The sequence below is a fragment of the Ictidomys tridecemlineatus genome, chromosome 4 (genome assembly GCF_052094955.1).
Source record: "Ictidomys tridecemlineatus isolate mIctTri1 chromosome 4, mIctTri1.hap1, whole genome shotgun sequence".
NCBI lineage: Eukaryota > Metazoa > Chordata > Mammalia > Rodentia > Sciuridae > Ictidomys > Ictidomys tridecemlineatus.
This window is the reverse complement of record NC_135480.1, coordinates 100,963,306-100,977,675: the sequence shown is the minus strand read 5'-3', so window position 1 is coordinate 100,977,675 and position 14,370 is coordinate 100,963,306. Positions and strand designations below refer to the sequence as shown.

At 53.7% G+C, this 14,370-nt stretch overlaps 1 protein-coding gene across 1 annotated transcript in view; it reads left to right on the top strand.

The window, feature by feature from the left end:
- The window catches only part of Dscaml1 (DS cell adhesion molecule like 1), a 318,012-nt gene that overhangs the window by 245,986 nt on the left and 57,656 nt on the right, over window positions 1-14,370 (top strand). The window contains exons 9-11 of the mRNA XM_078047071.1: window positions 6,046-6,324; window positions 6,707-6,826; window positions 7,896-8,072. Of these exons, the coding sequence (XP_077903197.1) occupies window positions 6,046-6,324; window positions 6,707-6,826; window positions 7,896-8,072 (576 nt within the window). The remainder of the gene's footprint in view (window positions 1-6,045; window positions 6,325-6,706; window positions 6,827-7,895; window positions 8,073-14,370) is intronic.

The following is a 14,370-nucleotide window of genomic DNA, read 5'->3' as shown; positions in this document are numbered from 1 at the left end:
TGGAGAAGGCGCCCCTGGGCATGGCAAGGGGCCCTGACTATAGGGAGGAAGGGATGGGCCCATGGGTAACACACCAAACCCCACTGTTACTGCCGGCAGGAAAGCGTACAGCGCCCCGGGATCAGAGCAGGGAGCCAGAGGAGGGCAAAACAGGGGGGGACAGGGCACTAAAAGCTTGAGATAAAATTGAAGTCCCCTCCACCTCAGCTCCCCTTCTCTGTGGGGCCAGAGGCTGGAAGGCAGGGTGGACAAAAACCCAGGCTACCCTGTGAGCTGAGAAAACAAGTGCTGTCTCCGTCCCCCGGGACTGCTCATCTTCTAATGAATTTTTCAAACAATGAGCTGAGAAGAGTCAAACACACTGACACGCAGGCACATGCATGTGCAGAGACCCGTGTGTGAGTGCCCAGGCATGTACACACGGGAACACATTATGTGCACTTTCATGCTTCTGAGTGACACGCGAGCCTGTCCGCACTTGAACGTACAATACATGCGTGCTAGCAGTTACATAAATGTTTCTCTGTTGATGCCCTCCTGTCCCCAGCCACTCCCTATGCCACAAAAGGTGGCTTCAGGTAGGTCCATTTGAAATATTGCCCAAATGAGCCTGCTGGGGCCCAATAAGGTGGAGGAGCAGGGGAGAGGTAGGGGCTGCTTCAAGGACGGCCTGGGCTTGGCACCCGCCACACTGAGCCGCAAGGGAAGCAGGCCTCATCTCTGGGCTTCGGGAGAGCTCCTTAGCAGGATGCTAAAAAGAGGACACACAGATCTAACCTAGACTTGGTGACTTCAGGGCTCCCTGTAGCTGAAAAATAATGTGGCATAAAAGCATCCCTGGACACAGGCTGAATGTTTAATTAACCAGGAAGGTAGGGCTGCATCTGGGGCCCCTTGGCATTGGCTCAGGGAGGAAATATCTCCATCCCTACATCTGAGACTTCCAGGGCTTTGGGAGCCAAAAGGGGGGCATGAGGCGCTTTCTGCTCATGCTCAGCAGAACCAGGTCTGGGAGGTAGTGCCAGGCCCCCATGGAGAGCAAGCAAAAGAAGGCACACACACCACAGACTCCCTCAACCCACATACCACACCCCTATCCACAGCCATTCTTCCCCTACCTAGGCAATGAAGAGCTTCGGCTAAGGCTTCATCCAGTCCCTTCCACATGCCTGGGAGCCTTTGGTAGGGACCCTCCTCCACCCTAATGAATGAGGTGGGGATTCTGTGATCCCAGGGCATTAAGGACCAGCCACCTGGCTGAATGCCTGCCTGCTGTTGGTGGAGGTGGAGGCTTGGAAGGAATCCTACTAGAAAACACAGGCAAGGCGGGTGAGACAGGCTCCACAGGAGGAGATGGCAAACTTGCACCTGGGGGCAAAGGGGAGTCAAGGAAGCTGCTGCCGGCAACCCTGTTTCCCCAGCCAAGGGAGCCAGGAACATAGGAGCAAGCAGCCTCCTCACGGGGCAGACGGGGCTAGCAAAGATGGTGGTGGTGATGAAGACGATGACCACTCCCATTCACTCTATTCCAGGCACTATTTTAGTTTCTACTGATACAGTTATTCTGAAGATAGTTGAAGCTCCCTGTCCTCAGGGAGCTTGCAGTTTAGTGGAGAAAGGGATAGTGAATCAAATACATAAAAGATATGGGGTGTCAACCAGGGATCAGGGATGAGAGTGCCCAGGGAAGGCAGAGGGACTTACGATGTTAAAGGGGATAGTCAGGGAAGGTCTTCCTGAGAGGAGGAGGTTGTGGTAAAAACTGAAGTAAGTTATGATCATTCTTAAAATATAAGATTTGTCAGAACTGGAAGGTCAGTGTCAGACTTCAGAGATTGTGTGGTCCATTTTGCAGATGAGTAAACTGAGACTCAGAGGCAGAGGCAGGGTAGTGGTGAGAAGGCCACTCATACATGGTAACTTGAATGGGTAGCTGAGTCTGGAACCCAGGAACCCTGGCCCCCAGGCGTGGCTCTTTCCCATTTCCTTGCTGCCTGGAGATCGAGGCCCTGACTTCCTGCCGTGCACACTCTGCTAGCAGGTGCAGTAAATAAAAGGCTCAGCCTCGAAGACAGATGATGAGAGACCCCATAAAGTATTTATGGGCTGGGCTGGTGGTCACCACTGTGTGACACTCACAAACAAGTGGCTATAAAGGCTTTATGGTAGCCAGACACCACATGGACTGCCACCGCCACTGTATCTTCTTGCTCGCTGTGCCCACTGATCTCTGTCATTGCAGCATTTTGCTACAGGTGACTGGTCAGTGCAGGCCTCCCTGGGAGAAATCCTGGGTTGTGTGGCAAACTTGCATCCCGGCCAGGTGCTGGTGAAACGCCGTGACTCAGGCAGGAGGACTGGGGTCTGCACTCAGTGTCACAGAGGCCCCTAGTCATGCCCAGGGGGAGGTGGTCAGAGACCTCACCCCCTGAAGGACCGAGTTCCCAGAGGTGGAAATGGAGCTCCTGTCTGTCCCCTGAGCAATGGGGAAGGCACAGCTGAGACACAGGTCAGAAAGCAGCCCTGCATCTGGGCAGGGCGCCATGTGCACACAGTGGAGAGCCTCCACACCCTGCCCACCGCACTCCTCCTCAGTTCAGCCAGCTGTGCAGGAGCAGCCAGGAACGCCAGGCTTTCTTGTCCCTCCAGGCCATGGCATGTTCCTGGACTTAAGGGGGGTCAGAATGCTATCCTGGAGCCTTGGTGGGATATGTCAGCCACAGTATCACAGACACCCATCAGCCTGCATGGGCAGGCTCTCACATAACAGTGAGTGAGGGGCCTGCCCTGGACCTCTGGTCATCTGCCTCCCATGGGACATTGGTGCTCTAGGAGCCCTGGGCCAGCTGGCTGCGTGTCTCAGTCCCCAGCATGGGTGCTGGCTACTGTTCCTCTGTAGCCTCGCCAGTGGCCACCACATCATTCCTGCAACTGAACCTCCATTGGCCCAGCTGGCCTCTGCCCCTTAGCTCAGCCTCCTCCCTCTCCCTCACCCCTCGTATTTTTTACAATCATGTATGTCCCCTAACTCTCAGTTCAAATGCCACATGCTCCAGGAGGCTATAGTCTGCCCCTGGACATCTCTCTCTGCTCTGACTGGCCACCTGTGTATCCTGGGGGTGCGCGCCCTGAGATCACAGCATGTCTGGGGGTGGGGAGTGCCCTCCCTTCTCCAGTCACTGAGCAGCTCCTGAGGCTTTTTCTGTAGTTCGAAGGTGTTTCTGCTTCCTCAGCCCACACGGAGCACGCTGCCTTCACAGAGCAGGCATTTCATAAATATTAGATGAATTAGTTAATTAATGAATTAACCTGCCTTAGTAACTTGTTCCATTATCTACTGAGAGAGACAGTCTTCCCCTTGCCTGAACCAAATCTCCCTGCCTGATTTCACTCTGTTGTGATCCTGTCCTTGATAGAAATGTCGGGCCCTGGTCATCGGGCCCAGGGGCATGGCCCTCCCGACTTGAGAGCTCTTGGGCCTCCTCCCCAGCCACCTTGCCGTGCCCGCATGTCCTACTCCCCGCCCCTGCCACTGCTGACAAGGGTCCATGGGCTTTTCAACCTCAGGAGCTGGTTTGTCACTGTGATAGCCAGGGCCTGGGCCTAGGAAGGACCAAGGGACATATTCCAGGTTCCAGAATGCCAATTCAAAGGCAGGGCCTGAAGATGAACCCCCATCCCCTCCTCCCCCACCACCCCAGCCCACCACTGAGGTCACCTCAGGAAATATCTAGACACACGTCCACTCATTTACTCACCTAACAAGCACAAATTGAGTACCTACTATTTTCCAGGTAAATATTCCTAGTTGCTTGAGTCCTAGCACCCAGAGCCCCAGGGAGGTGGAGGTAGTCGCGCCCTCTGCCCTGTGACCCGTGCTGTAGTCACAGTGAGCACCGGATGTACAGCATTCTGCCAAAAGCCTGAGGAGACCTAGAAGCCTAGATCTGACCTCCATACACCTCCATGCTCACGCACAGGAAGGAGATCCACGAGAGCACAGAGGAATCTCTGGAAGTCTGTAACGGTCACTGGGTCATCACTAGAATCCTGAGTTCAAAGAAATCTACCTAGAGCTGTCCCCAGCCCAGAAACCTCCCAGAGTACTGGAGCAATGCCCTACACCTGAGAAAAGAAGCCTCTGGTGACAGGGATGAGCTGATCTGGACGGTGACCAGCACCCCAGGAAACCTGGCAGGGGTTCAGGACCTGCTCTGAGCTCAGGTGTATCTGGAATAAAATGGATCAAAGCCAGGCAGGGGGCGGGAAGCACACAGGGTGGGAGACGGGGACAGAAGCCCCTGGGCTCCCCGGGCAGGGCTGAGCTCCGGAGCTGTGGGAGGCTGTGGTGTGCTGCTGGAGCCCCCAGGCTGGAAGGGCGAGGTGGGAGAGGGCATCAGAAATCCCAGGGAGGCCCCTGCGGGGGGTCATGGAGGCAGCCTCCCTACTAAATGGCACTTCCTCCAGACCTGGAGCTCTTGGTCGGGACCTCTCCATGCTCCAGTGAGCTGCCAAGAGACTTTCTATGTCCACACCTGGCCATTTTCCAGGGGCAGCTCCCCCTGGAGCCCTGAAAGTGTGCACAAGGAGGGCCTCCTCGGCGCCCACCCATTCAGGCTCGTCCCCCCATGGTGGCCACTCTGGGTGGGCCCAGGGTGGAGAGTAGCAGGCTTCCAAGGAGCCGTGGGGCTGGAGCCTGGGAGAAGGCCAGAGGACTGTGGACTGCCTTGTAATTTAATTATTTGACTGCAGAAAGGAGACCTCATCTACTGGGTGCTCATCCTTGTTAAGCTAATTGTCTGTCTCCCTCACTCTCTTCTCCCCCCACTTGCTGGGGAAGCCGCTGCAGCCTAATTGAGTTATCATAAAGATAATGGCTGATGCTCCAGCCAGAGCTGAGAAAGGAGGATCCATCTCGTAGTGACTCCAGCTCCAGACAGGGCCCCCAGGGGCTGAGACCAGGCAGTGACGGAGGGAGGCTGCTGTGTGGGCCTTTACCCAGAGTCCAACCCAGTGGCTGTCGCAAGGTCAACAGGGCTCTCTCCCAATGCTTTCCCAGCCACCAGCCACCAGGAAGCTCCTTTAGGAGACAAAAGGATCTCCGGTGTGGTGTGTCTGGGAATTTCTCAGAGAAGCAGCCAAGCAGCATAGCAGAGAGAGGTTAGAATTAGCAGGCAGATAGGGTTTCAAATCCCACTGTCACTGCTGGAGAGCAGGGTAACCTAGCACAGTTACTTCTCTGCTCCAAGCCTCCATGTTCTCATCTGTAAAACGGGATCAAGTAAGCTCACCTCACATTATTGGTAGGAGCATTTGGTGAGATAATGTGTATGAAACAACTGAACCACCAGTGGCATGAGCTTCTGCTCACCTGTCCTGACACCTGATGACTGTGGAGCAGGGTTGGTGATGGGACCTCTGGGAGGAGGCTGGAATTTAGCACCCTGGCTCTAAATGAGCAGCCTTGGGAGGTGCATGGGGAAGGGTCTGTGCTGGCCTTCCTCATGGCACCTGGGTACCTCGTAGCTCTCCCTTCCAGGCCCCAGAAGCTTGTCTGGGGAGAGAACATAGGCACAAGCCGAGCAGTGAGTGGGTCAGCAGGCAGATGGGAGTCAAAAAGCCCATGAGTTGGGGCTGGGGATGTGGCTCAAGTGGTAGCATGCTCGCCTAGGATGCATGAGGCACTGGGTTCGATTCTCAGCACCACATAAAAATAAAGATATTGTGTCCACCTAAAAATAAAAAATAAATATTAAAAAAAAACCCAAGAGTCAAATCCCAGGGCAAACCCGAAGGTCAGAGTTAATGCGAGAGGTCTGAGGCCTCAGCAGAGACTGTGGGTCCAGGCAGAGCTCAGGGTGGAGAAGGGATGTGGGAGGGGGACACAACGACAGAGCAGCCAGGCACACTGGGGGACTCTGCGTGGGCAGGAGAATGAGGTGCAGAGCCTGGGGAGCTCTAGTCCAAGCCCGGACCCCCCCTGGTGAGCATCTGGCTGGGCTGGGGCAAGTGAGGCCTGATGGCAGCAACCCCTTGCCCGCCCAGTGCCCCCTCTGATCCAGCCCTTCGAGTTCCCACCGGCCTCCATCGGTCAGCTGCTCTACATCCCCTGTGTGGTGTCCTCGGGGGACATGCCCATCCGCATCACCTGGAGGAAGGACGGACAGGTGATCATCTCAGGCTCGGGCGTGACCATTGAGAGCAAGGAGTTCATGAGCTCCCTGCAGATCTCCAGTGTCTCCCTCAAGCACAACGGCAACTACACGTGCATCGCCAGCAACGCGGCAGCCACCGTGAGCAGGGAGCGCCAGCTCATCGTGCGTGGTGAGTGGGGTCAGGCCAGCCTGGAGCAGCGCCAGGACCATCTCTCTAGAGTGCTGGCTTGAATCACAGGCTTAAGGGAGGTTGGCTGTAGCAGGGCCATTGAAGATGGAGAGCCCCAGGCCTCTTATTTTATAGGGCAGGAAACGAGTGGAGGAGATACTTGCTCAGTTAGTCCTTGGTTGAGGCAGGATTGGAACTCAGAACTCCCAGCTCCAGTTCCAGTACTCAAAAAAGCCTTCAGCCTCCAGGGTTTCAAAAGCTGCAGGCTCCTAACTTTATGATGGTCCAGAAAGGGCTGACATTGAATGAAGGTGCCCAAGCCCTAAGGGACCTCTCAGGAGCCAAGATGACCTTTCTCTCCCTACTTCCTCTCTTTTGGCAGTGCCCCCTCGATTTGTGGTGCAGCCCAACAACCAGGATGGCATCTATGGCAAAGCTGGTGTGCTCAACTGCTCGGTGGACGGCTACCCACCACCCAAGGTCATGTGGAAGCATGCCAAGGGTGAGCCCCTGACCAGCCAGCATCTCCAACAAGGGCAGGGAGGGCCAGGGAGCATGCTCAGATGGGACTGGGGCCTGTTCTCCACCTGCAACTCAGTAGTGGTGGTGGAGTTGGGGGACCCTGGGTTCTGAGCTCTAGAGGACCCTAGCTATAAGCCATTTAGAAATCCTCAGCCACCCCTAGGGGTCTGCAGTCAGGGACAGCATCATGCTGACTTGACTCCACATTTCCTCTAGTCCCTACAGACTTGGCCCTTCTCCCAGCTCCAGCCCTAAAACTCAGGGTACATCTGCTAATCCCACCCTGCCCTGTCCACCCCAGGGTCCCAGAGTCTCCACGCCTGGCTTTCCACCACTCTATCTATTCTGGGATTTGGGTCCTTCTTAGAGCTCAACTTCATCCCAAGAACACATTCAGTGTCTGAGTAAGGCCCACATCCTAGGCTGTGTCCATGCTGACCCAAAGCCCCCACAGAAGGACAGCTGGCCTTTTTTTCCCGGGTCTACTGCCATGAACCAGGAATTGCCATTTGAGGACTCAGTCCTGTCTTTGCTTATTGCCAAGTTGTCCAAAGGTTATTTTATCTTCCTCTCCCAGGAAGGCACCCCAAGGAAGCTCAGTGGCAAGGTGGCATCTGCTGAACCCATGTCCCCACCTCATCTGCTTGCTGCAGAGCTGGGGCAGGACCCGACCTCTCTGAGGGTCTTTCCTGTTGCCCCCCAGGAGCTGTGTGGCTCTAGCACTTGGGGATGGTGCAGCTTTGCTACAATGTGGCCCTAGATCAGCAAAAGAAAGGTGTCAGGTTCACTCTTTTTTATATATATTTTTATTTTTTAGTTGTAGTTGGACACAATACCTTTTTTTAATTTATTTTTATGTGGTGCTGGGGATCAGACCCAGGACCTTGCCCACACTAGGCAAGTGCTGTACTGCTGAGCCACAACCCAATCCCCAGCACTGCAAAAAAAAAAAAAAGAAGAGAAAATCAGGTTCATTCTTAAGGCACCCTGTCCAACCCAGCTCACTTCCCAGCAAAGACTCAGCCCTCCTAACCTCTGCCTCCTTCCAGGGAGTGGGAACCCCCAGCAGTACCACCCAGTGCCCCTCACCGGCCGCATCCAGATCCTGCCCAACAGCTCCCTGCTGATCCGCCACGTCCTAGAAGAGGACATCGGTTACTACCTCTGCCAGGCCAGCAACGGCGTGGGCACCGACATCAGCAAGTCCATGTTCCTCACTGTCAAGAGTGAGTCCTGCCCCACACCCCTCCCCACACCCTGGTCTCAGGCCAAGGCCATCTCTGCACTCTCCCTGGCTGGTCCATCTATGAAGGGGAGACAGGAAAGATGCCTCCTCCAAGGTGGGCTTGGGACTGTCCAAGGGTCTAGTGACATGTGACATTACTAAGCACTAAGCCTGAATGGCCCCAACACACCCCACCCCCAGTTCTGATAAGCTCATGATTTTCTGTGCTGAAATACCATAAGCCATCCCATTTACTATGACCTGTAGGTTGGCAATTCTCTCTGAATACTTATGCCAAAGTATTTCTGTTACTTAATACCACCTCCATGCATACAACCCTTTGTGGCTTAGAAAGGAAAGTACCATGCAGACAACATAGAAGAAAAACCCTGGGCTCCAATTCCATATCTACTAAATGAGCTGTGTGACCTTGGGCAAGTCACTTCATCTCTCTGTGCTCCAGTTTTTTCTCTTGGCACTAGAGGTTCAATCCCAGCCTACTCGCCTCCCAAAATAATTATGAATAACACAGGAGCTTATGATGGAAAGGGGAAGATGCTTTGAAAAAGCCATTGGAGCAGTACAACTTACTTCCATTTGGTGCTGCTTCTATGGCTTCTAATCCCCGCACTCAGAGCTGGCCTCAAAGATGTTGGAAAGCCACCATTTATATGCTAGGATTCTGTTAGAGTCACAGAGCCATTCCTACTGAGCCAGCCTGTCCCTTTACACATGGCGGAGTCTATGTAGCAGGTCTCTGAGGATCATGTCAGGAGCAGAGTGTCATCTGGGCCTGTGTCTGGGACTGTGCACCTTGGCAGGCAGAGGTCAGCACCTGAGCCGTAGCGTCTCACCCACCATGTATGGATCTGGGGGCTGTGACTTGGTCACTGTGTGACTTTGATGAGTACACTTGGTCTCATGGCAGCTCACCTTCCTGATCTACAAAATGGGGGTCATGATAAGGTGGGGTTCTGCCTTGTGTCGAGCAGGAGTCTAGTGACATGTGATAAGCAGCCGTATCGTGTGGCAGCTGCACCATAGACCAAACCAACAGTGGCCACTCTTCCTGGCCATCCCTCCAGGGCCTCTCGGGGAGGCAGCTGACCAAGTGCCCACTCGAGGTCCAGCCTGCCCTCCCCGGAGTTCCCCCTCCAACCACCGTGGCTTCCCCATCACTCCCAGCGCCCGCGCTCTGCTCCACACACACAGGAAAGCCCGGCCGGCGATCGATGCTCAGGGAGCTCCGAGCTGAGCCGGAATCCCCGCCCTGGGGAGCCGCTTCCCTCACACTATCAAAAAGCACTTTGTCCTCAATAAAACCAGGCAATCAATCTACATCCCTCCGCCAGGGAGAGCTTGGCTGATTCTGAGAGCAGAGAAGAGCAGGCACCTCTGGAGCGTCCTGGGTATTTGATCCTTATCTCCCCACTGTCAGCAGGATGAGTCTCAACTCCTCGCAGCAGATTCTTCCTTTTTTTTCTGTCTTTGCTATTTTTCTTGAAGTTAGAGGCTTCACTGAGCAGGTGTGGCTGCTGTTCTGTGGCGTGTGGTTTTTCTGTAGAGATGAGGGGACTCTGGTGGCAGAGGATGCAGGGTCAGCGGGTGGGCTGTGTGTGAAGAGACCCAGTTGGTGTCAGGCTGTCCCTGAAGTCCTGGGGGGTCTGGACAAGCCTCTGCCATCCATCTTCCCAACCAGGCAGCAGCCAGGAGACGCTGAAGTATTTGGAGAGCACGAATGTTATAAATCCAGGGCCTCCTGGTGAGCCCCTCCCACCACACACACACACACACACACACACACACACACACACACACACACACACACACGTGTCACTCTCTGCCCTGCGGGGAACGCAGGCGTTTCCTGCAGCACTAATCAGTCAAGGCAGAATCTGGTCCATTTCTTTCCCACCTTCCCCCCACCCCACTGCCCTCACTTCAGTTCTCTCTCCCCAGTAAGACCCAGGCGCTTCCCCTCCCACATCTGCTCTCTCACATGCAGGTCCGGGTCCCCTTTCCCTGCCTGTCAGGCCCACCTGCCCCTGTGATGGCGTCTCTCAGCACTTCCTCTCAGTCTCTCTGCACCAGGCTCCTGGCTCCCTCCCAGACCTTCCTGCACAGCTGCCTTCCAACTGTGCCCTTTCCCACACCCTCTCCCCAGCTCCTGTCCACACTGTCCTGGAAGACCCTGGGCAGCCTGAGCAATTCTACAGGGTACCTGGAGCCAGCCATTTGCAGAGCCAATTTGAAGGTTTGCCTCCAACACGCAGGGAAGATTTGGCCCCAAGCAGCTCCACCTCACCAGGCCTCATGCCTCTCTGAACTTTCAGAAGGTGGGAAGCTCAGTCAGCTGGCTCCCAGAGCCCACAGCACCCCACTTCTGTTCTCCCTGCCCATCTTCCCCTTCACTCTCTGCCATTTACACTAGGTTAGGTATAATCAGTGCGTTTTCAACTTCAGATGTTCTCCACTGGTAATGGGTTTATCAGGACGTAACCCCATGGTAAGTCAAGGAACATTTGTGCTTTTTACTCATTGGTAAGGTTTAAATGAGGGACTGGGGGCTTGATTCATGGTAGAGCACTTACCTAGCACGCGTGAGGCCCTGGGTTTGATCCCCCAGCATAACAACAACAAAATAAATAAATAAATAAATAAATAAATGAGACCATGTTCTTACAGCAATTAGTACTTAGCACAAAATACACATTGAATAATTGTTAGCAATCATTTGGTTTCAGTGCTGGAAACCTAACTTAAAGTAATTCAGGATTGTTGTTCTCAGGGAATTTAGTATTGTGGAGGGGAAATAGACATATACCCCAAAACAACTATAATACACAAATGATAAGTGCCTTTAAAACTACCAATGAGCAGACTCAAAAAGAATCAGGGCTGGGGTGTGGTCAGGACTAGAACACTTGCCACCATGCAAGAGTCCCTGGGTTTCCCCAGCAGCAGAAAAAGAATAATCAGGGATGGAATCATGAATTTTACCTTTGGGGTGAATAAAGGGTGTCAAGAAAAGCTTCACAGTAGGGCTCAAGGGACAAAAAGTATTCTGAGATGAGCCAATAAAGGTGAAGGTCATGCCAATCCAGGGAGGAACAAATAGCACAAGTGAGGTCATGGGGCAGGAAGAGCCATGAATGTCCTATGGTAACGTAAGGGGGTCAGGGGGTCTGGCAGAGAGTGAAGGGGAGGGTGGACAGGCAGAATGAAATGTGAGATGCTATGGCTTTGGGAGCTACATAGGGTCTTCTTGTGTTGAGCAAACTTTGAGACTAGGCTGCAAACCAGAGTTTTAGGAACCCAAAGGTCTGGTGGGGGTTGAGATGCCAAAGCTGGTTCTTAGAGAATTATCCCCATACAGAACCCTCCTCAGGGCCTAAATTAGTCAGGGTTCTCCAGAAGGACAGAACTAATAGGATGTAGGTAGATAAATAGGATGAAGGGAGTGAGGGAGGGATGGATGGATTAGATAGATGGATGGATAGATAGATAGATAGATAGACAGACAGACAGACAGACAGACAGACAGATAGATAGATAGATAGATAGATAGATAGATAGATAGGTAGGTAGGTAGGTAGACAGACAGATTAGAGGGTATTTATTAGAGGAATTGGTTTATATAATTATGGAAGTTGAGAAGTCCTACTAGTTGTCTGAGAACTGGAGACCCTGGGATGCTAGCAGCAGGACTCAGTTCGAGAGGAAAGGTCTCAGAACCAGTGTGGCCAATGGTATACTCAGTCCAAGGCCAAAGGCCAAAGAACCAGAAAACCCCTGGGACAAGTCCTGGAGTCTAAAGGCCAGAGAGCCGGAGGAGACCTAATGCCCAAGGACTGGCAAAGAGGAGCGTTCCACCCCCTGCAAAGAGAGGAAACTGCTTTCCTCTGCCTTTTTGTTCTCTCTGTGTTCTCTGCTGATTAGATGGTGCCCATAAAGAGGGCAGATCAGTCCACCAACTCACATGCCAATCTCCTCTGCAAACACCCTCACAGACTCTCAAAAATGATGCTCTACCAGTCCCTAGGTGTTCCTTAGTCTAGTCAGTTAACCCCTGAAATTACCATCCTAAGGCCCTAGGGGTTTGTTAGAGTGGGAAAGCAGTTTCACAAGTCCTTGGACATCCTTGCTGACAACCAACCAGGCCCAACTGGCCCCCACTCCCGCCTGACCCCAGAGTCTTGGTGTGGGCTGAGCTCATGAGTACTGAGCATGCTGCGGGTCCTCCCACCCTGTGCATAGCACTTGTCACTCTGCCTGTGAGGCTGGCCTGCAATAGCACCTTTTCAGGGAACTGAAGATACTGGATCAGGGTCACTGGGTAGAGTAGCCCCAGCTGAGACCAGAACTTATCTCCAGGATTGGGAAGAAAGAGCACAGGCTGAGAGTCCAAGGACTGGCCGCTGATCCTGGCTCTGTGACTCTGGCTGTGCATTCACAAGCTGTCCCTTCCCTTCTCTGGGCCTCTGTTTCCTCATCTGTACAATAAGAGACCTGAACTAGAATCCAGTCCCAGCTGACCCAAGGCCCCTTCCACCTCAGACAGGCTCTGATTCTTCAGCATGTGTATCTTTTCAGGGCACCTAGACCACCTCCCAGAACTTGGTTGAAAATAAATGTAATTAACAGAAGAAAATACCACATCCACAGAGTTGCCTTTTATCTCCCTTTTAAATATATATTTTAAAAGAGAGATAATGACCAAAAGGAGGAGGAGGCAATTCCTCCTCTAAGTGACACATGAGGAAAAAAATAAAGCATCTTCAAAGAGAATTCTTCAGTGAGAGGCAGGTACAAAGCCGAGCGGCTTCATCTGGGGTAGAAGGGGGCTGGCTGTTTTGATGCCACCACCTCGTGGCAGTGCCTCCTGGGACCTGCTAGCTCCCTTGTCCAGCAGGTTACCTTATTAGACAGGTCTCATTACTGTCCCCAGAGTCCCCTTCACCCTTGTGAAGGCTCCAGTGATTGGGCCACAGACAAAGCCCATGGCCAATTAAACCCATGAGGGCTCTTTGTTTGGTTTGAGTTTAGATTTGTTTGTTTAGCAAAATGTCAGGCCAATTAAAATGAGATCCAAGAGCCTCAGCAAGCACACACCCCTGCAAGTCACAGGAAGTCAAGAGCGAGGAGACAGGCCAAACTCTCGTGGGAGTGGAAGAGGGAAGGAGCCTTTGGACAGGAGTGGACCAGGTCACCTGCTATGGCTGACCATGGGCAGGTACCAAGGTCTGGATGCAAAGCCTTAGAAAACACAACTGTAGCTGCTAACAGAGCTGGTCCTGATTTCCAATTTGCCCAATGGAATCGCCTCTGTCAGATGGGAGTAGCACCTTCCTTAGACCTGGGTGACTGGGTCCCTGCTCCACCCACAAGGCAAGGAGTCTATGGATAAAGGAAATGGCCACCCAGAGCCCACAAATCCCTTTTGTGCTCTGGTACCCAGGGAATTCCCTCCCTGAACACCCCAAACTGCTTCCAGGGTTTCCAGGCCTCCCCCAAAGTCTGTCCTCCCCAATAGGCCCCACCACCAGATGACCCTCCACCTGAAGGAAGGCAAGTAGATGGAGCCAGGACGTTTGGATGGGCATGGCCCACACAAGGCCCCTTACAGCACCAATGATAAACTGAGGCACAGAGAGGCCAAGAAATGGGCACAAGGCTTTCCTGTGTGATAGGTTCTGTCTCCTCACCAGAGTGAAGCCTCTTGGGTCTGTGTGGGAATTCCCGCCCCTGGCACGCAGCATGGCACAGGCCTCTGCCTACTTGGCACTGTGTGCCAGGGACTGAGCGACTGACTGGCCCCCTGGCCCACAGGACTGGCCTAGTAACAGCTGGCACCGTAGTCCACCACCTGGGCTCTTCCCTTGGCCCTCTGAGCCGCTCTGACTGGGTGAGGAGTAGGGGGCTGGGTCTGCAAACAGTGGGAAGGAGGCAGGGAAGCCCAGTGGTGCGCAGGGCACAGGGGCCGAGGCAGGAAGCTGAGCTGGCTGGCCCCCACCACAGCTGTGGAATTGAGGGGCTGTTACCTCCCTCTCCTCCCAGGCGATGGTCATTGGTCAACCTCACCTGCCCAGCCTCAGGGTAGCTGAGAGGACCCTGTGCTGGCCTATGCCACGCCAGGGTGTCTGCTCAGCCAGCAGGGGCCTCCCCCTGCTGCTGAAGGAGGAGGGAGGGGGAGAGGGAAGGACCACTGTGGTGATTTCCATGGCGATGATTATCCAGCTGGCTCTTTGGCCTTATTGATTTTCAGACTTCATGGAGTAAGGAACAACACTCTATCTCCT